General features: G+C 44.0%; 1 protein-coding gene across 2 annotated transcripts; it reads left to right on the plus strand.

The window, feature by feature from the left end:
- Positions 1-177: 177 nt before the first annotated feature.
- CMTR1 (cap methyltransferase 1) lies at positions 178-27,925 on the plus strand. Of its 2 annotated transcripts, none has more exons than XM_065058099.1 (24): positions 178-344; positions 1,991-2,125; positions 3,833-3,975; positions 7,073-7,231; positions 8,609-8,701; positions 9,417-9,488; positions 10,116-10,210; positions 10,315-10,387; positions 10,596-10,794; positions 13,276-13,394; positions 13,650-13,746; positions 14,985-15,117; positions 15,671-15,850; positions 16,260-16,316; positions 17,293-17,350; positions 17,998-18,066; positions 18,241-18,372; positions 18,877-18,999; positions 19,708-19,799; positions 20,411-20,479; positions 21,784-21,831; positions 22,385-22,497; positions 23,041-23,149; positions 24,927-27,925. In XM_065058099.1, exons 2-24 carry the CDS (start codon positions 1,996-1,998, stop codon positions 25,057-25,059), a joined length of 2,496 nt encoding a protein of 831 aa, XP_064914171.1. In that variant the 5' UTR covers positions 178-344; positions 1,991-1,995; the 3' UTR covers positions 25,060-27,925. The 2 variants fall into 2 exon arrangements, with proteins under 2 accessions (XP_064914171.1, XP_064914172.1); XM_065058100.1 differs by having other exon boundaries at positions 187-398.
- The last annotated feature ends 9 nt before the right edge of the window (positions 27,926-27,934 follow it).

Here is a 27,934-nt window from a genome sequence, read left to right on the forward strand (position 1 = left end):
CGGGCCCGGGGCCGCTGCGGCGCCGGCGTTGCTTAGCGACCCGAGGGGGCCTCGCGAGGGGGGCACCGGCGCATTTTCGGCTTGAGGCTGCCCTCGGCGTGCCTGCGGGAAGGAGCCCCCTCGGTGCCGGCGCGGGCGGTGCGTCACTGTCGCGCGCCGGCGGCCCGGGGAGGACCCGTGGGAGGGGGGCGGGGCGGGGGCGGTGACGGTGACGGCGGCGCCTCTGAGCGGGGAAACGAAACGGCCGGTGGCGGCGCAGGAACGGGCCCGCGTTGCCCTGCGCTGGGCCCTCGGGAGACGGGGCCGGACGAAGCCACCCGCCCCTGCGCTCCGCCTTTTCTCCCGTGAGTGCCTCCCGCTGCGGCCGAGCGGTGTCCGTGGGCCCCGCTCCTGCCGCGGTGGGTCAGCGCGGGGCGCGGCTGTCGGCGGCTCCCACGGGCTCCGCGCTGCCCGCGCTCGGCCTGCTCTGCCCGCCCTGCCCGCCGCCGGCTTGCGTGGCTTCTCGTAGCGGGAGCGGGGCCCCTGGCGGGGCGGCCGGCGGGCTGGGTGTCGCAGCGGTGCGGGCTGTGCCGGTAAAGCGCGGGCGGGCGCCTGGGGACGCAGCCGCCGGCGGCCCCTGCGGGTGGCGGGCGGGGGCTTTCCCTGCGCGGGACGGAAGCTGCCTGACTTGGGGTTAATTCTGCGTAGTTTGGGGTCCAGCGGGAAGGCGGGTGCGCCAAGGGGCCGCTCGAAGGGCGGAGAGGGAGCTGGAACCGGTGAAGTAAGAGTGTGTTGACTTATTAAGAGAGTATCTGAGAAGAAATAGAAAGCTGTTCTCAGTTTGTTAGAGATGAGCAAGCAAGGGGAAGACAAATCAAAAACCAAACCAAATCCCCCAAAAAACAAAACAAACCAAAACCGACAAATACCACCACCACCAAAACCCCCTGAACTAACTTGTCTCAAGAGCAGATAAATATGAGTTGGCTGTAAATGAAATTCTGGTGGAAGTCAAACAATGCCTTAGCCGCAGTCCAGTGAAGTTGTGAGATGATTTTGAAGTCGGAGTTATGAGGATGAATAACGAAATTGGGTTTTAAGCTATCTTTTATATGTGTTTGGAAATAATTTTGATAATTGAGCGTTAAAACCAGTGACCTGGGGCATCTTTTCTAGCCCAGTATTCCTGTGTAGCATAATAAACACTGATGGGTTTTTATTGCTTTGTATTGATGGTGAGGAAGTTTAGTTAGTGCTCCAAGCACCTGTGCCTTTTAACTTCCACCTGCTTTCCTGTTCCTTGGTTCTCTTCTGCTGCAGGCCTTCCCAGCTGGCTTCTTTTAAGTCCAGCTTTAGTGTTAGTCCTTTCCCTGGGTTTATGCAAAGTTTATCAGCTGTATCCAGAAGCTTGAAATCTTGCCAGTGATTCTTGGTGAAAAACACAAACACTCCCCAACTTGAGCACACATGTTTAATAAAGTTCTGCTGTAGAAGTCATGTAGGAAAGCTCTTTTGGTGATTAATATTTGCAGAGGTGAGGTCAGAGGTGCTCCGAGTCTCTTGTGAGGAATAGGTTCCACCATGTGTGTTCTCCATCACACTGATCTTATTTCCTCATTTTTTAGTTTTTTTTTTTTTTGATAAAAACAATCTTTGATTCAGTGGTGGTAACCAACTGTCGTATATTTAAGTTATCTAAATGGTGACATCTAGTTTGTCTTCATCTACTAGCGTTTAATGGTAAGTAGGTTGTAGAAATCATTTGAAATTCAGGTAATCAGTAATAGAGAAGTTTCTGCATAGATTTTGTGTTTGTTTAGTTAGACTAGCTGTTAAAATGTAGGTTCAAAAGAAGCCAATATTTTTACCTAGAGCAAACTTAAGTTGAGCAGCATTATACTGAATAATCCATAAAATGATCCATGCCACCGTGCTGCTGCACCTTGCCTGTCAGCGTGCAAGAAAAAGTTAATTTCCTTAATGTTTACCAAATGCGATCACCTTCTTTCAGCAAAAATGAAGAGAAGGACAGAACCTGAATTTGGCAGCCCTCAAAAGAAGCAGAAGAAGAAGATAGAAGACTTGGGATTAACCCTCAGTTCAACTTCAGATGATGAAACTCAATTTAGTAATCATACTACTCAAGGTAAGTTGGAGACAAGGTATATGCTACTGTGGGTAATCTAAATAATAACTAGGAATTGATCCCACGTCTCCTAAATCATAATTGGTAGCCGAAACTTCAGGGGCACGCTCCCTCTTTAGGAGAAACGTTACGTTATTTCTGTTCACAAACTTGGATTGGTGTGAATTTTTTTTAAGCTTTAAAAAAATCTCATGTAAACAGTTTGTTCTGGGAATGATTTCAGGCATAGAAAATGGAACTTGATGTAGATGACAAGTGTGTGGTCCAAAGCTGTAAAGATTCTTTTAATATGTGAGCAGCATTAATCTTTTCAGCCTCAGCAGTTATTTCTGTTTTGGAAACTTTCAGTAGTGAGGAGTTGTAGATGTTGTACCATAAGGAAACAACATAATCCATCATTGTTTAAAAAACCAAAAATAATGAGTGCACTTATTATATTTTTACAGATGGGAGAAATTGAGATTAATACAAGGGTTGATTGGGACTCCTGCATTGTAGCACCATCTCTTTTGCTGGCTCAGTGTGATTTTTGGAGGGAAGGAGGAATTCTGAGGCCTCACAGGAGTTTGATTACAAAAAAAAAAGTTTCAGAGTTAACTAAATTAATTGCCTGCTTTTTCTCAAATTGGAGTGTGCTTTTTGACCTGGAGCTTGGGCTATACCAAAGATGAGGAGAGTGCCCTACACAACTGGTACTGCTGTTGCAGGGTGCTTTAAACTCTCCCAGAGTGGTACTTCATGTTGCCTCACAGCTAAGTGTGCTGCTTCCGAGCCTTGGAATTTCCTATGGTTGTAAAATGCTGTGAAAGGGCCTGAATGCATAAAGAAGCCTTTGTCATGTGAAAAGGGAAGGGGGTGTGTGTGGAAGCTGAGTGGGTCGGTTTGGAAGCAGTCATAGTGGCAGCGTATGGTGTGTGTACCTGGCTGGCAAGGTGGGAGGTGAGTGAGGAGGTCAGAGTTATGGGGTGTGAGGGCTCCTTTTGATTATTGAGTTAATATAGGGGTCAGAATAGGCTGTGAGTCTTAATGTTTAAGAAACAAATTGATACACTTCAAGGACAACATTTTGGGTACGGTTAATTGTTTAGTAGTCTCGCTACTGTGGTGGGTAATGGAGTCAAACTGAAGTCTGATATGGGGATTAAGGGATTCAGCTCTCTCTTCTTTCTGCAGCGTTGGCCACTTGGTAGATCCCTGTGTACTTGATGTGGATATTTGGTTAAGTTAGGGATATGTTTATACCTATAGTTAGGTAGGAAACTGGGGAAAATCCAGTGTGTTTTATCAAGGTGTCAGTAATTGTCATTATTCTTGGGAGAGTATCTCTGTGGGCTTTCGCAGCTCCTCAGGATCATTACAGAGGTCAGGAACTCCACAGTGACTGTGGTTGTGCTGTGGCCTGCTCTGCTGCTGCCGTGGGATTTCCTCGGCCTTTTGCGGGGGCTGGAATCCAGTGGCTCAGAGGGGCTGTATGTGTCCCAGAGACAAAGGGGCAGCTAACCAGGTGTTCGTTCCATGGGGTATTTTATATTAACCCAGCGTGTTTCCTGTAGTGCTTTTGAGATACTGAAGTGTCTGAGATACTCTGTGTGTCTGTTGAGACGATTTAATGAGTGGCACTGTATAATTATTAATGTGATTGCTGGGATGTTGTTCTTCCATTTTTATTTTGATAATCACTTTTCTCAATTTTTTTGTTGTTTTCAGAGTCTTCCAGTAGCAGCAGTGCGTCTGACAGTGAGAATGATGAAAAAAGACCAGTCTTCAGCAATGAGTTCAAACAAGACTCTCTTGTGGAGGGTACTTCATCTCGCTACTCAATGTATAACAGTGTTTCCCAAAAGCTCATGGTAGGTCAAAATAGTTTTGAAGAAAGCCGTTAAAACCTGATGAGAGTGAAGTGAAAAGACCAGTCTGTTTCAAGACATTTGGATTCTGATCCTCCTTGTAGTGGGGTTCTCTGTTTCTTTGATCCAGCTACTGAGCAATTGTGGGAAGCTGAGAGTGCTTGGTTGAAGAAGATCAGTTTAAAAAAGAAAGTTGATTCATGTTCAAGGCCTAAGAGCAGGAAAGTGAATGAAGGGAAGGATCTCTGGGTCAGGCAGCCTGCTGAGCTTGTATGAGAGTATGAGAGTGTGTTGTTTTGCAATGCTTGAGTTAACAAATGCCTTGTAAGAAAGTCTTTAAGAAAGTCTGTGATTTACATCAATTTATTTGTTCTTGGAGACTGGCTGGCATACCCTTGTAGAATTATTATGTTAATTATTAAGTAATTTATTTTTCTTTCAAGTAGTGCCACTCTGCTTTATGTAAGGCCAGAAAGGCCCTTCTAGTAAAGTGTCGAGGTTTAACCTGAGCAAGCAATATAACCACAATAGCCACTTGCTCACCTCCTCCCCCACTGCCCCCCCTAACAGGGGAAAGAATCAAAAGGGAAGGGAGAAACTTGGATTGAGATAAACATAGTTTAATAAAATAACAAAGTACTAATACACTACTAATATATGCATATATATATATATATATATATATATATATAAAAGATACTCAAGGCAATTCCTCATGAACGTGCTGAGCAGCCAGTCCTAGGAAACAGCTCGATCCCAGCAGCTGATGCCAAAGAGAGAGAAGAGAGGAAAAAGGCAGAAGAGCCCAGAGGCCTCTGCAAAATGGCAAAAGGCTGGGCTAAATGTTCCAACTGAACTTCCCGGCTACCCCCACAGAGAGAGAGGGAAGAACCAGAGAGATTGGTAGAGCCAAAACTGGAAGATCCCAACTTCTCCTTAAATAATTAGCATGATGCTAATGGGATGGAATACTCTCATTGATCAGTCTGGATGTCAGTCGAGCTCTGCCTCACTGCTTCACACCTGTGGGCAGAGCATCAGAGCATTCAGATTGTCCTTGGCTCTCAGACCAGAGCAATTAAAAACATTAGCTCTGTGCTGGGATGTTATCTGCTTGTTCTCAAACTAAGTTGAAATAATGAGTATGCTAGCTATGAAAAAGAAAGGTTTCTAACTGCATGAAGAAAATTAACCCATTTTCAGTTAAACCAGCACAGAAAGGCAGGGAATTGTGAACGGTAGCAACTGTGATAAATAAACTTTGAAGGTGATCACCAGCCTCTTGATTGCACAGTGTTAGTGTGGGGAAGAAAGTACTTTTAAGAAGTTCTAAGAAAATGGCTGACTGTCTGTCTCATGGTAGTCCCAAATTCAGCAACTTGTTCCTGAATTTAAAGGCACTAGTAGGCTATGGAGATGAGGAGTCTCTTTTGGTGCATGCTTGTTACACTTATTCTCTGATGCAAACTTCATGACTGTGGTATTGTGAGGGTCTCATAGTCCTGAAAGAATTTCCATTTTTGATAACAACAGAGAAACAAAAATATTATTTCCAAGGGCAGCAGAGATGATGTGGTGTCTAGTTGTGTGTTATTTGAAATGTGACAGGAAGTTTGGAACTTAATGGGGGTCTGAATTCCGGTCTCCTTTTGTTCTGTGCTGCCGCTGAACTCACAGAAGCAGGGGTCAGCAATCTTTCCATCATGGTAGCCCAGCTTGTACCTGCCTTTGCCAAGTTACAAGTTCAGTCTGCTGCTAAAAGCTGGCAAGTGTTAGCTGCACTTGGGAGTGGGAACAGGGAGATGTCTCTCAAGGAGGTTGAACGCTGCTGACCAGCAGGATCATACCTCTACATGAAAAGAACTTTCAGCTCTTGCTGAATTCAAAACTCAATGGGATCCAGAGGTCTGAGAGTTGCTGATTATGCCTGTCTGCAGCTAAATCCTGTTGCTGATCGTTCAGAATCTGTCCACGTGCATTTTTGGCAGGGGGCTGCAGTTTGCTGGTGCTAGCATGAGACTGTCTTTCACTTGGAGAGTTCTCTCCTGAGCCAATTAAGATGTGTGCTGTCAATCACCACAATTTAGGAGCTTTTACTACTGCATTTGGGAGGCTTTTGCTTGTAAGGCCTCATAAATTTGAATATGAAGATTGATGTGATATCAAGTCTAGTTGAATGATTTGGTAGCATTAGATAAGTAAAAATAAAATAGTCCTTGATTACTAGATGACCAAAATTCTCTTCTCTGAAAATCGGTGTATAACAGGCTCGATGGCTGTTGTTTGGGGTACATATGTCAAGGTCTGATTCGGAGCCAGGTAGCAAAGGCAATGGGAAACACTGTATACCTTTGTATAAAACCTGTCAGATGTTCTTGTGCTGTTTCTCATACAGATTGGTAATAAACACTGGTTTTGTTGCTTCACACAGGAAGCAGTGTATGGATAATATTCAGAGTGAAACTTAATCCATAAGTCTTTACTTAGTATCCTGTAGCTGCCTACTGGAGGGAGTGAAAGTGACTGCATCTGTGCTTTTCATTGTTGTTCTCTTGTTGCTAAAATATATGAAAAGCCTGAAAAAATAGCAGTTAATGAACATATTTCTTTTAACCCAAGATATAGGAATGTGTTTCAGGAGCAGTGTGTCTTGTGTTCCTCCTCTGAGTTTTAGGTGAAGTTTTAACTGACGCTTGAAATGTAAGTAAGTGCATGTTCACAACAAAGGATATCATCAAACATGAATTTTTTCCTGTTCCAGTATCTTTTGTTTTATGAACCTTCCATGCTTACTGAACACTGTGATGAGTGGCTCCAGGCTCCTCACTACTTCTCCTCCTGAACAGGCTGTTCCTGCATTACTGAACCTCTTGTAATTTGCTGTCATCTCAAATATTGTTCTTCAGATCTAGTTTTTTCATGTCCTGCCTCAGTGAACTCAGTATTAAGTCCTGAAAGCCAGAACTGAGATTAAAAATACTTAATGCCTTCAAGTCACTTCAGGGTGGTGTGCTGTTTTCCCTGCTAGTCTTTGACCCCAGTAATGGTACGTAAACTCAAGTCCACTTGCCTCAGTGTGCTCCCATTGCTTTCCTTATAGGCCAAGATGGGCTTCCGGGAAGGAGAAGGTCTGGGAAAATATGGCCAGGGCAGGAAGGATATTGTTGAGGCCTCCAATCAGAAGGGAAGGAGAGGCTTTGGGCTGACCCTCAAAGGATTTGATGGGGAGCTCAATATTGATTGGCAGGATGAGCCAGAGGTAAGTAACTCCTGTTTTGAATCCCTTTTCGGTTGTTGTGTTCAGGGTTTGCCCTCTGAGAACAATGTCTAATGTTGTCTGATACCATTAAGTGGCTCTGCTGGGTAGACCCAGGCCTTGTTTTGTCCCAGAACAGCATGGCAAAAGTTGCTTCTTTTTACATGTATTAACATTCTGGCACAAAATTGGTTTCACCTGGATTGTTGCCATGGTTTGTAGGATTTTTTTTCTGAGTTTACAGTGGTGAATGTGATTGAAAATTATCAAGTTCTTTTGGGTTTACCTTTTTTTTAATGTCATTTTTCATGGCTGTGATTTTTTTTTTCTTAATGTTTTCTTGGTGTGTTAAGTAGTCCCAAATAAAATGCTCAGATATTCTATTCCTGTGTCTTGTCAAGCTCTTCAACAGGGAATAACATTGGGAAATGGAAATAGATGTGGTCAGGAAACTAAAGCCCAGGTTTTTTTGGTATTATTTGGTGCAAAATAGCTGCTATATGTTTGTATTAAAAAAAAATATAAAAATCTGAACAACACTGTGTCCTGAGAATCTTGAAGCTAGAGAGTAACCAGAAGATCACCAAAGGCAGCAATGCTTGTCAGGTTATATATGGTGCATGTTACAGTACTTTGCTCTCCTTTCTTTGAATTGTTTTCAGCAGTTGAAAATAATATCAGAGGTTATTCCTTGAAAGCCAGGACTTTGAGACCTGTTCTATAGTCTCACTGGTTTAGGTCTCATTCTCCATTGTGTTTGTACAGCTCACAGCAGTTAAGTATTATATATGATTAACCTTTGTGGATGATATTATTAGAATAAATATAAGAAGGTAAGTAGATCTTAGCAGCCTCTCTTTGGAGGATGTTAGAGAAGTTTTCTATTCTCTAACAAGGAGTAGCATCGCTTTGATCTTAACTGCTAAAACAATTCCTTCCCAAGATTATAAAAATTGTTCAAAGCCTGAATTAAGTTGTAGAATGAGGGAGCATTTCAGATAGAATTGGGAGAAAGAAAGAACTGGGAGAAAGAATGTGTAAAGCACCATCAGGAAGTGTGCTTTTTTGGCAGCTGTCTCTTTTACAGTGTCTCTAAAATGTACCCTGAGAGTACTTTGTCTTGATTACTTATCAGACTCTAATGAAAATGGTGTGGGGTTTTTTTGTGGTGGAGTTTTTTTTTGGAGTTTTGCTGTTCTTGTTTGGATTAAAAAAAAATACATGTTTTAGACTCTGAGGAAAAAAAACCTCTATGGTCGGCCCTTAAGTCATGGCATAATGCCTTATGCTAGGATTGGGAGGCAAACTTTTGGGGAGCAATTAGTTGTTAGTTTTGCTAGCAAAAACATCTTTGGCTCTTCCCATGTCTTGTGCTTGTAGCCCAGTGCCTACGAGGAGGTGGACTGGTGTTTGGAGTGTACCACAGAAATCCCTGATGCCCAGGAGCTGAAGGAGTGGATGACTGTGGGGAAGGTAATGTTTTAGATCTCAGTACTTACACCCTAAGAAGGGGCAGGACTACTTAGCCTGGAACGATTGCCTTGTCAAAGAGTTGTAGAATAACTTGGGCTGGAGGGAACCTCTGGAGATTGCTAGCACAGCTTTCTACTGAAAGCAGGTCTAACTAGATTAGGTTGCTCAAGGCCTTGAGTATCTCCAAGGGTGGAAATTTCACAACCTGTTCAGGTGTCTGCTTCAGTATTTGATAACTCTGTAGACAAAAGAAAATTTCCGTATGGTTAATCGGCATTTTTTGTATTGCAGTTTGTGTCTGTTGTTTCTTGTCCTATTGCTATCTAAGAGGCTGTATCAGTCTTCTCTGTTTTCTGCCATTAGGTACTTGTAGACAGCAATAAGATCTCCCTTTCTCCATTCTGAACAAACTGTTCTCTCAGTCTTTTCTCATACACCAAGTTATTCTGTACCCTTGTTATCTTGGTGGCCCTTTTGCTGGGCTTGCTCCAGTATGTCTGTCTTGTACTGGGAAGTGCTAAACTGGATGCTGTATCCCACATGTGGTCTCAAGATGCCAAATAGAGGAGAATAATTCCTCAGATGGCTGACTACACTTTTGCTGATACTGCCTAATATGTGGTTGGCAGCCTTCATCTACTACTGGTGCATGTTGCGTTCTGAATGACTGATACGGTGTTTGCTAATTGTTGTCTATGTTCTCATCCTGTTCAAGAGGAAGATGGTGATTGAAGATGAAACCGAGTTCTGTAGTGAAGAGATTTTACATAATGTCCTGCAGTGCAAGGTGAGTCCCTTTCTTTAGAAAGGAATTGAAGTTTTGGGGAAGCAAGTGAAATAAGTAATTCAAAAGGACTGAGTAGTTTGCTTAGGTGATTGGCAAGTGCCAGAATGTCCTCTTTCACCTCCATGCACTGACATGACCTCGCATCTTGGTTGTTACTGTCTGTTCAGCAACCTGTTTGCACCTCAGCCTTCAAAGAGATGAATGAAAACACTCTGCCTTTCTTAGTCCAACTGAAAGGCTGAAGACTTAAATAAGCTGAGGAAGTAAGCTCCATGTCTATTCTTCTGTGTTCCATCTTCCTCCTTGATTTTATCATGCCCCTCTAAATTGCAGCAGAGTGTGAGTGTGTGTATATGTGTGAGGGCAATACCTTAGGCTGGCACTGCTTTTGAGGTGGTCAATCATGTTATCAGTCTCCGGAGCTATCAGCACAGAATTCTTCAGTGTCTCTAAATTTACTTAGAAACTGGGGTAGCTTAGCAGAAGGGTGAAAATCGTTGTGACAGAAAAACATTCTATATTAGTGAATCAAACCCTGCGTGGAGTTTACTGTCTAAGAAATACCTATGCCTGCCTATCCCTCAAGCCTGTGTGAGGTCCAGCTCAATTCTGTTTCTCTTTATGCAGAGTGTATTTGATGAGCTGGATGGAGAAGAAATGCGTCGAGCCCGAACAAGGTCTAACCCCTATGAGATGATCCGGGGAGTTTTCTTCCTGAACAGGTTTGCAGAACTTCTGGTAGTGTAGCCCCTTTCCCATTCATGTCCACTTTCAGCCTTGGGAGCCAAGGTTGAAACTTAATAGGTCCATATTTATATGTTCACAGGGCTGCGATGAAGATGGCAAATATGGACCATGTCTTTGACTACATGTTTACAAACCCTAAGGACTTCCATGGGGTGAGGGCCTCTATTTAACTTTCAAACAGCAATGCTTTCTCAGAGAATGGAGAAGGTGGGGAGAAAGAAGAATCCTTAGAATACTAGCTGGGAAAACAGGTGCTTAAAAGAGACTTCTCTGACTGAGTAGTACAGTTCATGGTGTATCTGCTTTGACTGATGGGTGCTGTTACTGGGTCAGTAGAATTTCTTCAGTTTCCTTTTGCAGAGGCCCTTGATAAAGGAGCGAGATGCAGAGCTGCTCTACTTTGCTGATGTGTGTGCTGGTCCTGGAGGCTTCTCTGAATATGTCTTGTGGAGGCGGAAGTGGCATGCAAAGGGATTTGGCATGACGTTGAAAGGACCAAATGATTTTAAACTAGAGGACTTCTATTCTGCTTCCAGTGAGCTCTTTGAGCCTTATTATGGTATGTAATGCATACATGAGTATTACCTGATGGTTTTGCTTATGCTACAGTCTCTGTATTGGGAGCAGGGCTGGTATTGATACCAGCATGGAGATCTAAGAGAAGCCTGTTCATAGGGAACCATTTTGCAAGGTGTAAGAGGGCTGTCATCTGAGAAAGGGGTTGAGATTGCTGAGGCTGCATATATCAACTCACATTTCTGCACTTCCAGTCTGCCCTGGAGATGTGTGTCCCATTGTAATAGCTGATACTTGAGTGCTTTACTTATCTGAAAATTGCAGAGTGCTTTAAGGTTGCTTGACAATATTTGTCCCGCTTCACTGATATCAGCCTGAAACATAGTGAGTGAGATGACTTAGCACAGATCCATAGAATGGTTTGAGTTCCAACCCCTGTCATGGGCAGGGACACCTTCCAGACAGGTTGCTCAAGGCCTCATCCACTCTGGCCTTGAACATTCCCAGGGATGGGGCATCCACAACTTCTCCGCGTAACCTGTTTCTCACAGTAAAGAATTTCTTCCTCATATCTAATATAAATCTACCCTCTTCCAGTTTAAAACAGTTACTCCTTGTCCTATCACTACCTTCCTTAATAAGAAGAGTCTCTCCCCATCTTTCCTGGAGTCTCTCCCCATCTTTCCTGTAGGCCGCCATTAGGTACTGGAAGGCTGCTTTAAGGTCTCCCCAGAGCCTTCTCTTGTCCAGACTAAACAACCTCCGTGCTCTCAGCCTGTCCAGGCAGAGGAGCTGCTCCAGCCCTCTGACTGCCCAAAGATCTGTTAGCAGAGCCAGAGACAGAAACCTTAGTTGCCTGACTGGCAGTATGCTTCTGTATCAAACCTCCCTAGCTCTGCTTTGATAGTTGATTGTGGGCTTTTAGTAAAGATAAAACAGATTTGGGTTAGAGGCTGTATCTGATTCACTGTAGCTAAATGAGCTTCTTAATCCAAAGAGGTTTAAGCTAACATGTTTCACCTTGCTTTTAGACAGACTAAGCAGGTGTACACAGACAATTGCAGCATCTCACCTCATGGATGGTAGCTTGTTAAGCTTACTGATATGTTAGAGCCTTGTATCTGTATAGCCTCTAGGAGCAGGAAGGATAATACAAGTATCGCTAGTATTCCTGCTTCTTATTTCAGACTGTATAAAGGAAACTCGAGTGTGACTGTTGTGTCAGAGAAAGGGGTTTGCTTTTCCACTGTTGTGCCTTTTATTATTTTTTTTTCCTCCCCCTCCACCACGCTGACTCTCGTTGGCTGCCAGTTTTGACACCTGGTCATGAACTCTTAGAGAATGGTTAGCACTTCAGGATTAGGTTTATTAAAGAGAAGGTTCATGGCAAGGGCAGCAAGGCAGATAAACACATTGTTCTAATGGTTGCAGCATTTGGATGTTCATAACTCACTGCAAAATGGTGATCTTACAGAGAGGGGATATGTGGAGCAATGAACAGCCAAATGAATTTGATGCATTTTCTTGATCCCTTTCTGTCTGTTACGCTAGGAAGCCTAGTGAAATGTGTACAAACTCTTTTCCACTGATGGGAAGGAAGTAGAGAGTTGTGATAGTTGTGTTGTGAAAAATGGTAACAAATTCTAGTGTCGGCTTGCTTACTGACAGGATGATTGATGAGGAATTTGGTTATCAAAGCACTATCATGCATCCTGATCTCTGCTGCTTTCTAGTCCTCCAGTTCAGTTAATAGAAGCTGTAGTTGTAGAAGATTTATAGGCACTAATACCAAAGAGAAGTTCAGGTTTCCTCAAAGTCAGAGTTGATGAACTTTAGAATACACCTTAGATTAGCTTTCTAAAACACCCACCTGGGGGACAATGTACATCTCTTTAAAAAGAGCCATATGGGAAAACAGTACAAACATTCATGCACAAACCCTGTTTCCCTTTCCCTACTTCCCTTATAAACTTGTTTGCAGGGGTGTTTTTTTGGTTATATTTTAAAATTCCAGATTGCGTTGTGTCTTGAAATAAGAGTATTGTATTTCTTTGGAATGATTTGAATTCTTAGAAGGTTGCCAATGCAAAATGTAAATAATTTGGACTTGTCTGTAAAAACATGTTATTAACAGGTGAGCTCTACAGTGAGATTGAGCCTTACATTTTTAGTTTCAGCTACGTGTCATTCCTCCTTGAATGAGAATATTATGTTGTCGAGTAGTCCTCATCTCAGGGGTGGGCAGTGAATGATTTGTCTTTTGCTGAGGCTAATGTATAATTCATCATTTGAGCATGGTTACTATGTGGCCTTGTTTAGCCCTTTCCACAAAATCTGAATCATTTTCCTAAATTAACGAGCATTTTTGCTGGTGAACAAGGGAATGGGTTAATGCTTATTCGCCTGCCAAGGTCTGTGTAATTTATAAACATATGTTGATTGAATACAATAGATCACCTGCACATACTGATCTTTTGTCTGTACTTCTAAACATGTTAGTAATTGTCTCTTCTTTTCCCCTCAGGAGAGGGAGGGATTGATGGAGATGGAGACATCACTCGCCCAGAGAACATTACTGCTTTCCGGAATTTTGTTCTGGACAATACTGATCACAAGGGAGTGCATTTCTTAATGGCTGACGGGGTTGGTCCATTTATTTTTTTCCCTGCACTAATGACCTAATGACTGATACCTCAGTCTGCATATAGTAGGATGATTGACACATGTCTGTCCTTACAATGTGAAATTCTTCAAGGCTTACCATTAAAATTCCCAGTGGGAGTGCTTTTTATTTTAAAGGAACAGAAATTACCATGATTCTGTAATTTAGCTGTATAGAATCCTTTACTTGACCAACTGATTTGTGGAGATACTAATCATATGCTATGTGCTTTGCAGGGTTTCTCAGTGGAGGGTCAGGAGAATCTGCAAGAAATCCTAAGCAAACAGCTCATGCTTTGCCAGTTCCTTACAGCACTGTCCATAGTCCGGACAGGTACATTTTATCCATTAATCTTCTTCCTCCTTCTCTAAGGTGTGGGTGGCATTGTAGGAGGATGCTGTACAATTTTTATTAACATGTCACAAAGTCTGCTCTGCAGTGAGGCTAAGCTGCAAAGAACTGAGTGTGTAAGCATCCATCCCAAGATGGTTGTCACAAAGCTAAGAGATCTAGGGCAGAAAAATAACATTATCTATGTCTATTTTGCTTTTAATTAATGGCATGAGGTAAAATGCATTAGTTTAAAGCTCTTACAATGTGTTACACTATATAGCTGTCTTGAGCTAAGGTCACTAGTGTGGTAACTGGCTAATGTATCTGAGTTTTATGGCACCAGGTGGGCCAACTGCTTCCTGAATATTCTAGCAGACTGGTTGGAACAGTGTGGTGTTTATTCAGTTCATCCTGCCCTCTGACTTGTGGCTTTTCTGCTTTAAATCTGCCATCTCTGTGATCAGAACAAGATGATGTTTCACATTGTCTGAGCAGTACCTTGTTGTTGCCAAATGACGGACATTACAGCTCTAACTGGTTTTGATGGCTCCTCTCTTCTGCTGCGTTTAGTTAGCATTTGGCACTGACCCAGAACATAAAAATGCTCGTTATATTATCATTTGTCTTACGCCCTATGTTTAGAAATACCTGAGGCAATGATTACTTAGCAGTAGTCTCAAATGCGATATGGTAAAAGGAGCAACCTTCTTGAAGTCTTTGCTGTCTGGGGAGATAATAGTTCTCTAAGACTGACTGGTTTTTGCTTGGGGAAAGTGGGAATCTTGTTTGAAGGCAAGGGGTGACACAGACTCTTATTTTTGGATGGTTATTCTGTTTAGGTAACATCTGTTAGTTTTTTCCTGCAGCCTCAGGTTTCTTGTTGCACTTATCAGAGCTCCTCTTCTGTTGAGGCTTTGGCATAGCATGCTGCCATTCTATAGGCACAGTCTGGGCCTGGAAGGGGAGGATGGCGGATGGATATAGTGCTTGTTTGTGACACAACGTGCATACTGATGTGATCCTGGTGAGAAAAATGCTTTTCTTTTTGCTGCAGAGATATGGGAAAAGTGGTTCATGGAGCCCAATTGGCTCACTTCATGAATGTGTTTTAGATGCTGTTCGATTGTACAAAAAAACTCTTACCGGTTCTGCAGAAGAGAAAGCCATTGAGGTGCATGGTACCTCCTTGTTTCCTTATAATCTGCTGGTATCAGTGTGCTGTGTCACTTTTTTTCCAGGAGGACATTTTGTCTGCAAAACCTTTGACCTGTTTACTCCATTCAGTGTGGGACTCATCTATCTGCTGTATTGCTGCTTTGAGCGAGTGTGCATCTTCAAACCTGTGACAAGCCGCCCTGCTAATTCAGAGAGGTGAGATCCTTGAGCATGAGGGGCTACTAAAGAAACCCTGTCCTCTAAATACAGTGATAGATGGATTTGGGTAAGTCTAGTGGAAGCTCTGTGACCTGCCTCAGTTGGCAACTGTCGTGGAGGAGGAAACATTATAGATGCTTAGCAAGTTATGATGTTTGCCAAGGTAAAGAAGGTATTTGCCAAATTACCCTTCTGGGGAGAAGGCAGTGGAACTAAATGTATAACAAATTCTGTTTTGCATGAAACAGTTACAGTTCCAGTGAAGCTAGAGCATATTATGTGTGTTGTCATTGTACCTGTCAAATGTAGAGAATTGATTTACAACCTGAGGGAGATTTTTGGATTTTTTAATATGGTTGAGTTTCCCAGTCTTTCCAGATGTAGAAAACGTATAATGATTTTGTGACAGGTGAGATTGCACCTTCCTAGGGATACCCAGGAGGAAAGATTTCCTGGGATTTAGGAAACTGTCTTGATAATGGCAGTGTGGCAGGAAAGGTGGCTGTGTGAAAGGACTGAACCCATGTGATCTCTCTGCCTTGCTCTGCAGGTATGTGATATGCAAAGGATTAAAGCTGGGGATTGATGATGTGCGGGACTATCTCTTCATGGTGAACATCAGACTCAATCAGCTGCGCAACACTGATGTGGACGTGAATCTTGTTGTCCCATTGAATGTGATCAAAGGCGACCAGGATTTCTATGATTACATTGTCCATTCCAATGAAAGGTGAGTGCCCATGGGCAATGAGGGCTGCTGGCTGTAGGCAGGTTAACCAACAAGGCTTTCAGTTGTAGCTTCTTGCACTTACAGAGGTACTTGTTGATGCTGCTACGCTGCTCTGCTTTTGCTCCTTGAGAGGCTTAGCAGAGCAGGGGGACCCTGGGCAGAGGCAAATGCTGTGTACTGTTAGTGACTGGCCTCTGAGCACTGTGTAGAGGAGAGGAGGCTACTGCCTAGTTCTTTCTAGTGGTCTTTCTGTCACTTGGAATCATGTTGGCAATGATGCATAACTGCTCTGAAGTTCAGACTGGCTTCCTCCTTCCTGTTGCCCCAGGACTCTTCCTCGTTTTGAACAGCAGAACAATCTTGGTGGTGATTAACTTGCGTTTTGACTGGAACTTGTCCTCTCTTTCAGCCACTGCAAAGTTCAGATAAAGGCACTAGCCAAAATTCGTGCCTTTGTTCAAGACACGTGAGTATATTCCTTTGGCTTTTGGTGAGGATTAAATTAACCTACTGTAAATGAATTGCTTTACCTTTCTTTAAGGTATTCTTGATTTGTGCTGGTATTTGGCTTGGCCTTTGGAGCCAGGAAGGTGAACAGTGATTTTTAGGTAGCTCCGTTTGTATCTCTGCCAGAGTTATCCGCAGAAATGTGCGGGTGGCTGGAGGAGTCCTAAAAGTTGGTGTTCTGTTATCAGCCATGTTGAAGAAGCTTCCATGCATTGCATGATTTCAGATTACCATAAGCAGGCCCACTTCTTAGCTGGAACGTAAACAGAAAGGTAGCTCCTACCTGCTATGTTAAATTCTACAGTAACCATCTAAATTGGGTGTGGTTCATTACTCTTTGCTTTCCAGGAGCAATTCTGAGTATTTAAGTTACATACCTAGACTTACCTAAAACTTATGGTGTGGATTTCTTGCATGAAACTAGAGCCATTGCACTGTATAGCTGTTTCCCTGGCATGGCTTTTCTGTTCAGGTGTCATTCAGAGAGAATACATAGTAGGAAGTTGAGTGAGTCTGATAGCCAGGAATTATCTAAGAGTTAATCCTAAAATTGAGACTGTGTTTTTCACGGCCTGCAGCAGATCTTCATTGCTATTAGTAAACAGGGCTATGTAGCGAGCTCTTGGAGATGAGCACAAGTTCATACTAATACATAACTTCTTGAAAACATTGATGCCTAGTGATATTTTCATGGGACGGAGTGGTGGCTGTGAATCAGTAGTACAGCCCATGAAACAAAGCTAAATGTGGGTATTAGAGGTGGGCAGAGGGTGGGGAGGGAAGGCAGCATTCTCTTTTGTGTAACCTGTTGAGGAGCGGTGCATGTTTGTCAATTCCAAGCCAGGCACTGAAGATGCAAGTTTTATAGGGCTGGGGTGTGTAATGCTGCAAGAGCAAGGAGGTTTCACCATTTTAACAGTCTGCTCTTTCTCTAGGACGCTGATTGAGCCACGGCAGGCTGAAATCCGAAAAGAGTGTCTCCAGCTATGGGGGGTAAGGAAGCTGCCAAGCAGGGAGGTTGTGACGGTGGGCTTGCTGTCATGAAACAAGAATGAAACTGCAGTACGGAGAGGACTTTCTAGCCAGAGGTTTAATACGTTGTCTTGTAGGAAAGTCAGAGGTCATTTGAAGCTGTTCATGTAAGTGAACATGGCATTTCTGATTCATGATGTGTATGGCTTAACTGAGCCGTCTTCTGTGCTGCAGGTGAGAATATTTAATTGCACACAGAGTGAACTCAGCACCTAGTTCCCAACCAGCAGAGCTCTCCAAAAGGCCTTGTCTGCAGTTTCTCCTTCCCGAGCTTTTGACTGCAGTGGGGCCATAGATGCAGCAGTCAGTTTCACAGCCTAATTCCGTATGTTTGATAAAACAGTACTTCATCAAAACATGCAGGAAATCAAAGATTTAGCCTGAAACTTTCTGAAGTTGCCCGTTGTTTCCTGTGAGACGTGGTATGCCTACATTAAATTTACAAAACATGTGAGACCTTTTATTTGCCAGATGACCTCTCCAGTGACTGGAATCCCAAGAGCAGGAGTTTCAGGGGGCAGGTGTTCTGTCATGTATTGAAACCAAAAAGGTTCCTATGAATGTGCCAAAGAAGAACGCTTATTATAATCATTTGGATTTGTTTTCAGATTCCTGATCAGGCTCGTGTTGCTCCTTCATCTTCAGATCCCAAGTCCAAGTTCTTTGAGTTAATCCAGGTGAGACCTTACCCAGAAGCTTGTTCTGAGTCCTTTCATACAAATAGAACTTTTACCCACAGGAAATAAGAGATGAAGAAGCCAGTCTTGGGTTATGGTTTCATGTAGGAGTTGCATTTACCTACCTGTTGATGTATTGTGTCTAATTTGCGTTTTCCATAATTTGCTTTTTAGGGCACAGACATTGATACCTTCAGCTACAAACCCACTCCTCTGAATCCTAGTACACTGGAGAAAATTCGCCAAGTGTTAGATTACCGGTGTATGGTGGCTGGAAGTGAGCAGAAGTTCCTCTTGGGACTAGGGGTAAGTGCTGAGAACAGTCTGGGAGTTTTACTGGTTAATTTCAGTGCTACTATTCTGCCTTGCAGTTTCATCCCATCCTTTCCTGTCCTCAAAGGCCAGAAAGGATCCCCAACACCAGTCCCTGAGACTGCTAGTTGTTTTATGTTTCTTTCTCCTGACATGAACTGCTTTTCACACTAATTAACCTGATTTTGTAATCACAGCCTACACAGAGACCTGTACTCTTGCTGGTGTCTCTAATTATCTTCACTGTCCTTTTAAAGGTGTTCTATTTCTGGTTCTTTATGTGGGAATGAAAACCCACTGGCAGGTTAGAATTGGTTGTTTTGTTCTTTTGCTGTAGAGATTAAGTTTCTTCCTTAAAACTTCTGAAGAAGAAACTGCCTATGACAGCCTGGGACAAAAAGATTCTCTGAGGGCTGCTCTACAGTTAGTCAGAGGTCTCTCCTCCACCCCTGCCCTCATGAAGCTTTGGCTGAATCTGACTCTGCCTTCTACACACAGAAATCACAGATCTACACCTGGGATGGACGCCAGTCAGATCGCTGGACAAAGCTGGATTTGAAAACCGAGCTGCCACGAGATACCCTTCTCTCTGTGGAGATTGTTCATGAGCTGAAAGGAGAGGTAGGAGGCTATTCTCTCCCTTACCAAGTGGCTGCAAATCTAACGAACAGTTTTGCCTATTCTTTATAAGATACTGCAGAATAAATGTTTCATCTGTGTCAGGTGCAAGGTTTTTTGTGTATGATACTTAGAGAAACGATTTTTGATCAAGTTCCTTCATTTTGTCCAGTGATAGAGATACGAGCTTTTAATGTTACTTTGAAAACACTTCGGACCTGACATGCCACTGTTGTCTTAAGTGCAGCAGCAGATGACATTACCAAGATGACTTCATGTGTTCTGTGGCTCTTTGGGTACATAAGTGCTCAGTAGTCATTGCAGACCTTGGGGAAAAGATTCTTGTGGTATAGTCACAGTGCAAGGTATTGCTGTCTGGGAGTTTGCCTGTCCTCTGGCACTGCAGAGGAGGATGCTGCAGTGCACTGGCCTTTGTGCTGTGGCACCTGATAAGGCACAGAGAACTGGCGATGGCAGCTGCGGTCCTGCCCTCTCTCCCTTCCCTGAGACAAAGCTGTGTAGTCGAGATACACCAGTTTGTGGACGATGGCACGTTACTGTACAACGGGCAACAGGGAATTTGTTTGCTTCTAGTATCTGGAAAGGTGATTTCTTGTTAGAAGAGAATGATGTCCTGTCAAAAACCAGGCTATAAATCAAAGCTGAAATAGCAACAGTCTGAGTAGCAAGTCTGTGTATTACCCTCCCTAGGGGAAAGCCCAGAGAAAAATCAGCGCCATCCACATCCTGGATGTCTTGGTACTGAACGGCAATGACGTTCGAAAGCAGCATTTCAACCAGAGGTATGTAGGATCTGGAGAAGCTTCTTTCTTGTACGTGAGTAGGAGTGACTGGGAAACAGCGTTCACACTAAAAGCAGAATGCTGAGCACAGGGAGGCAAGTGCATTCTGCTGAAACACTGCTATAAAGATGAACTGTGAGTGAACCTGCTCTGAAGTGAAGTGCATATAGCCTTTTCCAGCTGCACCTTTTCTGTGTATGAGGGCAGGTCACAGCTCCTTTCTTAGTCTGGGCTGAGCCAGGCAGTCTGGGTGAACTGAGCATCCTGGGAATATGAATGAGCATAGCCAGAACAAGCCCCTCTGTTCCTTCCTCAGGGACTTGATGTCTCTGCCAGTCCTACTTTCCTGTTGATACATCAATGTGTTCAGCAGCATGTGGGCTTGCAGGGGAAGCTATGGAGACCCTTTCCTAATGGATAACAACCAGTATCACTGGGCGCTGAACTGGGAGGGCAGGGTGAAAAAGACTTGCTCAGTCCTCATTTGGCTAGCAGGGGAGGCAGTCTGCATGTACTGAAGTGTCTGATCGGTTATTCTGCTGAAACTGTTACCTACCTGCTGTGCCAAAGATCTTGGTAAATTGCTGGATTCTCCTTCTGTTTTCATTCAGGATTCAGCTGGCAGAGAAGTTTGTCAAAGCTGTTTCTAAACCTAGCCGGCCAGATATGAACCCCATCCGGTGAGTGCCAACTCCTTCCCTCAGCCTGGCATGGTCTGGTTTCAGTGTGTTAGAGAATGAAGATAAGGAGCTGAAGAAAAGTTAAATTTCAAGCTGAAATTCATAGTTCTGTTATGTTCAATGGAAAGAGGCTAAAAGCCCTTTAAATAACGAAGGTAAAGGTTGATAGTGGAGAAGTTTTGCCCTCCTTTCACATATTAGACAGTCATGTTTTCATTATAGGTGGAGTGGCTGGTGCCGATTTCAAGTATGTGCTATAGTAGGTCTAGCACCCAGTTAGCTTGATCATTGCAAAGACTTCTGCGTCCTTGTCTGCCCTGAAGGGTCAGCAGTAGCGCAGAGATGCTGACTGTCAGTAGATAAATGAAGTGCTGACCAGCAGTTGTAATCTCCAAGTGATTAGCCTGAGGACAAGGCTTAAGTTACAATCCCGAGAAAGTTCCTGACAACGGGCTTCAGCTTTGGTTGCCTCCTGACCTTCCATTTCATTAATTCTGCTCCATTTCATTAATTCTGCTCCATTTCATTAATTCTGCTATGGTGGAGCATAAAAGCATCATTGTGCTGGGTGTCAAAACCAAAACCAGCTTCTGTTTCAGAAGGTAGAAGTGGTGTGATATTGTGAGAGAAGCTGGAGGAATGGAAAGAGGATGTTCTTGGTGACTTAATGAAAGATGAGTTGGATCTCAAACTCAAGACAAACGTACAGTTGCAATAACTGGAGGAACTCAGTGTTGGGGAGGACTGAAGGTGAAGTGAGGAGAGCTGTAGAAGTGGGTTTTAGAGGGGTCCTTTGCTCTTGTGAAAAGGTGTTCAAACTGTGCTCTTTGAAGCCTGATGCTTGTAGCAGTGTATGGGAAATGAGTAGTTGGGATATCAGCTCAGAGGCAGTGCTTTTGAAACTTTCCAATTGTCTCTGTGTCTCAGAACAACAAAACCTTGTATTTTGACCTAATGATAGGAGTAATGATTTCAAATAATGTTTATTGTTTGGGGGGAAAAAAAAATGCTGCTTTTACCTCATATAAGCTAACAAGTTTGTGGTGTCCCTGAGTGAAGAGCAGGCAGTTTAGTTTAGCTTGTATACCTCTTAGAGCAACCCAACCATGAGTGTGCAGGTGTCAGGTTTTCTTAAGCCAGAGAAATAAGGAACTGGAGCAGAAGATTGAGAAGGGTGAACCTCAGTCATGCCTGACCACCTCACACTGTACAAATTAACTGTTTGGCTGCTCCCTGTAGCTGGGACAGAAAAAGAAACCAGTTTAAATTTTACTGTAAATCACATTTTTGTCTTTTCCCCCCAGAGTGAAGGAAGTGTACAGACTGGAAGAAATGGAGAAGATTTTTGTGAGGTATGTGACCAGCAGAAATGAGAGACTTCAGGGCCCATGGAGGTCATCTGTCACCAGTGCAGAGGAATGGGAGGGATGTGCTGATCAATGTTTTAGGAGTCCTGGAGGAAGAGCTGTTAGAGATTTTTCAGCTGGTGGCTGCTGTTTCTGAGATGCTGCGGACTCAGATCATCATCCTGCTGAGTTCTGTTGCTGTAGATGTGGCCAGTGTGCTTTACAGAAGGAGTCGCATTGGTGCTTGAGTTTGTGTGCAGAAGGGTCAGTGGCTTTTCAGTGCCTGGACAGATTAAGAGTTCATACCTGAAATGGGAACCCTTTCATTGCAACACTCGATTTGCTATCTGACTTAGACAGCTCTGGCTGGTTTCTCTGGCCATGTAGGAGAGGTAAGAGACTGAATTATCCAGGGTGTGAATATTTTGTCCTGTCATGTGCAGTGCTGTCGGTTTTACTGGGACACTCTGGAGAGGGTGTTCAGATGGCACATTGTGTTCAAGAGGCTGGTAAAGGAAGAAACAGAGAACCTCTATCACTGCCTTCTCTCAACATTTAGGTTAGAGATGAAAATCATCAAGAGCTCAGGAGGAATACCCCGGCTGTCCTACACTGGCCGAGATGACCGGCACTTTGTACCCACAGGACTCTACATCATACGGACCGTGAATGGTAGGAAGAGAAAAGTCGCCACTCTTATTTAACTTTTCTTTGTATCCTGAAGTAAAAAGTATTGAGCAGGCTCGCTCCTGTTGTAACTTGGTAAAAAATTAATGGGAGTATTCCAATGGCTAGAGATTAACTGTTTGGTTGTAATGATGGTAGCTTGGACCTCGATAAGGTTTAGGCTATTTATATGATAGGTTTTTCTGTTGCAGGTTGATTAGCTGATGTATAGGTAATTTCATTTATTTACTAGACTGACTTTTTTAATGAGATATTTTTTCATTAAAAAGACATTCTCCAAAGTCATAGTACATGGAAATATCCTATTTGGAATGTCAGCTTGTAAATGCAGGGAGAAAGGAGTTTTCTCAGTGAGTAGCAAACAGCTTGGGAAGCAGGTCTTGGGGTAGAGAAAGAGAAAGGAGTAACATAAGGAGTAACATTATTCTTATAGATCCTTCCTCCCTGCTTGCACAGGGTACACGTATTTATACTCTGCTTTTTTACCCCTTTCCATTTTCTGTCTGATCCCTGTGACTCTTCTGCAAGATCCCTGGACAATGGCATACAGCAAAAACTCCAAGAGGAAATTCTTCTTCAACAAAATGACCAAGGCAGCAACATATGACCTCCCTTCTGAATCCATTGCACCCTTTCAGTGAGTACAAGCCAGAACTGAGGCTATGGAACGATAGCTGTGTGCAAGTTTCTGTGTGTGTCTGGGTATCTGGAAGGGAGTTCAGGCACACTGTGCTATATTCTTGGAGTTGTTCGCAGTGCCTGCACAGCTTGGTTACCATCAGGGTGTGCTGCGAAAGTTGGCACCTTCTCAGACTTTCAGGAAACTGCTGATCTGGATATGTGGATTTTGCAGTTAATTGTTATGAGTAACATACTTCTCACAATTTTGTTCCCCTGTCTGCAGCAGAGTACAAGTTACTGAACCTCCCTGCACAGAGGGAAATGGAAATTGAGCCCAGCAACTGTAATTTGCTGTATTTTAAGATTCTTGGTTGAAAGTCACTGATTTAAAAGCAAATCCCAGTTCATTTAGCGCAGGCTCTGGAATAAGCTGTAGGTAGCTGGGATCTGTTTAAAGAAAGAGTGAGAGAAAAGCAGCAGCTCCTTTGGAAAGGATGGAATGGCGGCTTGTCATTGAGCAGTCATTAACACTGTGGCTGCTGAACTCTATCTGTACCTATTGAGTTTTAGGTTAAGGCCATGTCTTAAGTACAGCAAATCCTGAGTCTGAGACACCTTGGGGCTCATGGGTGATGTTCTGCACACCCTGCCCTCAAATAGTCTCAAGAGTTGTCCTCTAACACCACTACCTGGGACTGTGCCTCTGAGCAAGAGCTTGATGTGATTTTCTCACTTTGAATCTCCTTACCTACTTTACAGCAGTGCTTTTAAGAATCCTTAAGCTTTACTTAAGCAGCTAAATGGAAGAATGGGCTTAAAACTGTTAAAAGCAGGGGCACACAATGCTTCTTCCCCTCAGTGTGCCAGGATAAGAGTTAGTTCCGCCCATGTACTCAGAAGTAGGCTGGCATGAACCAGCATGAGTGCTGGAGGTGGAGCGAGCTGTGTGTGGGACTCCAGAAGGGATGTGTTGTCTTGTGGTTAGTGAGTACTAATGTGTCTATAATTAGCCATTGACATGTGCTCTTGTCTCTGTGCTAGTACTGCTTTGTTAGAACAGCAGCACTAAATAAGCTGTGAATATTAAGTGTCAGTAATGGTACATAACTAACACTGCTGTGTCGGCAGTAATTAGCAGCTCTGTTTTCATTATGGCTGGGACTATGTTGATGCAGTGAGGGAGGGCTGTGCTTAATGGACAGGAGTGAGAGATGGCGTTGTAGGACCAGAACTCTCGCAGCCAAGTGGAGCTTGGTTATTTCAGGCAAGGGGAAAGAGGGAGTGATCCTAGCCGCTTTTGTACAGCGTGAAATGCTGTTCATTTGCAAAGCTCCATAGGACAGCTATTACTGATTCTAGCAGGTTTGTGGTGAGTGATTAGATTGCTGCTTGCTGCTGCTGGCAGACTTTTAAAATTCTTCATTAAGGCTTTTTTCCATTGCCTGCAATGACAGTTTCATCCTCTCAAAAACTTGGGGGGAAGTAGGTTTTCCCTAATGACCTGTCTCCTTCCAGCAAATACTGAACTATATATCTTGAGTGACGATAGAAATAACAAGTTTGTTTCCATGGGAATCTCTTAGGCTTGGAAGTTGCTGTAACCTCAGGGCTGTAGAGTTTCTAAGGTGAATGAATGCACTGGCCTTATTGTATCTATGAGGTGCCTTAGAAAAATCTCTGTGCAGCTCCCATTGCAAGAGCAGCTGTCTTTGTAGTGCACTTTGTGGCTAGGATGACAGTGTTTTCTTTCCCCTCTCCTGCCCAGCTAATCTTGCTCTCCTCTCTGCCCACAGCATCTGCCATTACAGCCGTCTCTTCTGGGAGTGGGGGGAAGGTGTCAAAGTGCACGACTCTCAGAAAAGGCAAGATCCAGAGAAGCTATCAAAGGAGGATGTCCTGTCTTTCATCCAAGCGCACTACCCCTAACCCTGCTCTCTTGAGGGATGCAGGGGGCACCGAGCCCGGCTTGGATTCTTCAGGGACTGATGAGACTGGGGAGGCTCCACAACTTCTGGTCTTCTCCAGAGCTGATTTCCTGGAGGTGATTGAATCAAGGGGGGAATATGCAGAAGGCACAGGACGAGGCTTTACCCTGGCGGTGTATATAAGAGTATGGCCCAGGTAGCGCCTGCTGCTGGAGTTCCTGTGGTGACTCCTGGAGCTAAGGCCTAATGCCCTTCTGTCCTGACCTACTGCATGCATGAGGCCAAGGGGCTGGCAGCTTTCCTTGCTCCTTTTCAAACATTCAGCAATGTTTGTGGAGCTTTGTGTGTGCCAGAGCGCTCCAGGCTTGTGCTTCCCTGGCTGTGTGGGAAGGAACAGAGGTGTCTTGGTGGCAGAGCTGGGCAACAGCTCATTGAAGCAGCCCTGTGTCATTCCTGGCAGCTGTCTCCTTGGCCTTGTCAAAGGCCTACACTGTGCAGTGGAGAGTGTTAACTCACTGGAGAATGCTAGCTTTGGGATCAAAGTATGTATTCTTGTTGGGGTCTCCAACACTTCAGCTTATCAAGGCACTTGGCTGGCCACTGGCAGTTCCTGTACGATGGTACCCTGTTGGACAAAGACCAGCGCAGGTGATGAGTAGAGTTCCTGGCACAGATTTGATGTGCTCAGTGCCAAGGATTTCTCAGACTCTAGAAGCTGCTGTGACAGGGATTTCCCCTCCAGGTCAGTGACTGATCCTGAGCCAGCAGCCTGGGGTTCATTTGTGAACATATCTATGCCTCATGGTACTTCTGAGACCAGGGTGCTTTGATTCTTGGTACTCAACACTGTTACCCAAATCTTCAGGGAGGAAAGCAGCTGTGGGAGGGAAGACACAGGAAGGTTGGGATGCTGGAGGTCTTTGGAGGAAATCATGGGAATGTCTGACTTCATTAAAAAGACCCAGGGCTTCAGTGAAAAGAGATCTTGACTTTGACCATCTTTGTTGGTGAGAAGAAATCCTGTCCTCTGACTATACCCACTGGAAAAGTTACCATACTTTCCTTCTTAAGTGTCAGAGTGGGCTTTGTAACCTTCCATGTCTCATTTGGCCCTAGAGCTGCATCTGGGGTGAAGGCACAGAGCTGTGAAACTCTCAGCATGGTATCTGTGTGCCAACAGACTTCTCCATGCACTTCTGTGCTGGGCTCAGTTGTCTTCTGCTGCATGTTTTACCTTCATTTCTGGCTTCCATGGCACTTTTGCCAGGTCTTCCACATAAATCAGAAGACAACACACAAGTTGACTGCTTTCAGCCAAGCAGCAAAGTTGCCCCTCCCTGGGTTGTTTTATTTTTCTGTTGTTCTTGGCTTGTTTTTAAACACAGATTGGCAGACTAGGGAGGAAACTGATTGAGGGGCTGTCTGAACTGTGCCTTAAAGGAACCTGTAGTTCTAGAATCTGTAGCAGTTGTTCGGATTCTTGTTTCTTTCTCTCCACACCCATATGTACAATTTGAGCAAGCTTTATGTAGCAAGACATGGAAATTTTCACTTGTAGGTGATCTGCACGCCAGCCAAAGAAGCCAGAACAAGGATGGCATGTTGTAGAAGTTCCACCTCCACCCTCTTAAGGCCCAGCATCATGTGTAGGTTTTGTGCTCATTCTTAGCACACCGTTGAATGTCATCTTACAAGTAGGTTGTGCTCTCTGAGCACTTCCATGTCTTCACAAGCAAATTGTCTCCATATACCCATGTATTAATTCTCCACAGTTTGGTATAAATGAGCTTAGCAGCTGCAACTCCTTGCAGCAGAGAAAATTACATGCAGGCTTGATCACTGCAGAACCATACCCCTGGCTAAAGGAGCAGCACAGAAGTTGGTGTGGTCTGTTGGACAGTGGAAACTGGAGGAGGTAAAGCTCAGGAGTGGCTACAAAAAGGCAGCTCTGAATTTTGTGCAGAGGAGCTATTCTATTTCTTTTTCTCAAGCTCTGGCCAAAAAGCAAGTGGGTCAAAGCTGTTTTTTTCCTCATTGGTGATTATTAGTTCCCAAACACAGTTCTACCAAAGCAGCTGAGGGACTGCATGCTATTAATGCATCCTGTTGCTGTGCTGTAGACCCCCTCTGCTCTCACGCATTAGTAAAACGTATATGAAAGACATGGTGACCCTTCCCACCAAAAGAACCATTACTGGCAGCTTTGTTTTGGCAAAGACACTTCCATGAGGGATGAGGAGGCATCTTTCCCAGTGGGCAGTGAAGAACCTCCAGCCATGTGGTTTCCATACCTGTGTGCTTTTTAAACCAACCAGTATTTTGAGTCCTGCTGCTTCTTTGGGCTGCCCTGAGGCTGTTCCAATGCCAGCAAAGCATGCTGCTCCCTTTGCCAGGCTCCTTTGTGAAGTGCTGTGTCCTCCACTCAGGGCTTTGGTCTCCTGTGGGCTGGCAGACAGAAGGGTGAGTAGAAGTATACTAGGATGAATATAGGCCTCTGAGGGTGTAAAAAAACCCTGGTTAGCCTGCAGGCTTGCTTTTACAAACAGATACTTTCTGTTTACCCAACTGCCTCCAGCTCTTGCTGATTTTAATTTGCTTTTATTTTAAATTTAATTTTTGATGCACTGAACCTTGATTTTGAATTCCCCTTCAGGAAGGCAAGCATGAGCCACCATGCTACTTGCTTCCCTGCTGCAGGGTAAATACAGAGGGACTATGTTGGGAAGAGGGGTAAGGAGGGTATTGCTGAAGGGAATGTTTATATACATTAATTGCACAATGTATTGTTATTAGGCTGTGTATCATTTTGTGTTGACTTCTCTGCTTTCATTGTCTCTTATTACCAATACAGCCCCTTTAGTTCACAACAGAGCTTG

Source organism: Columba livia, chromosome 3, assembly GCF_036013475.1.
Source record: "Columba livia isolate bColLiv1 breed racing homer chromosome 3, bColLiv1.pat.W.v2, whole genome shotgun sequence".
Taxonomy (NCBI): Eukaryota; Metazoa; Chordata; class Aves; order Columbiformes; family Columbidae; genus Columba; species Columba livia.

Coding starts and splice junctions, on each gene's coding strand:
- CMTR1 (XM_065058099.1), top strand. CDS start 1,996: ATGAAGAGAAGGACAGAACCTGAATTTGGCAGCCCTCAAAAGAAGCAG. Junction 13,395..13,649: donor ATTTCTTAATGGCTGACGGG/GTTGGTCCATTT, acceptor TGTGCTTTGCAG/GGTTTCTCAGTGGAGGGTCA. Junction 23,150..24,926: donor GAATCCATTGCACCCTTTCA/GTGAGTACAAGC, acceptor CTCTGCCCACAG/CATCTGCCATTACAGCCGTC.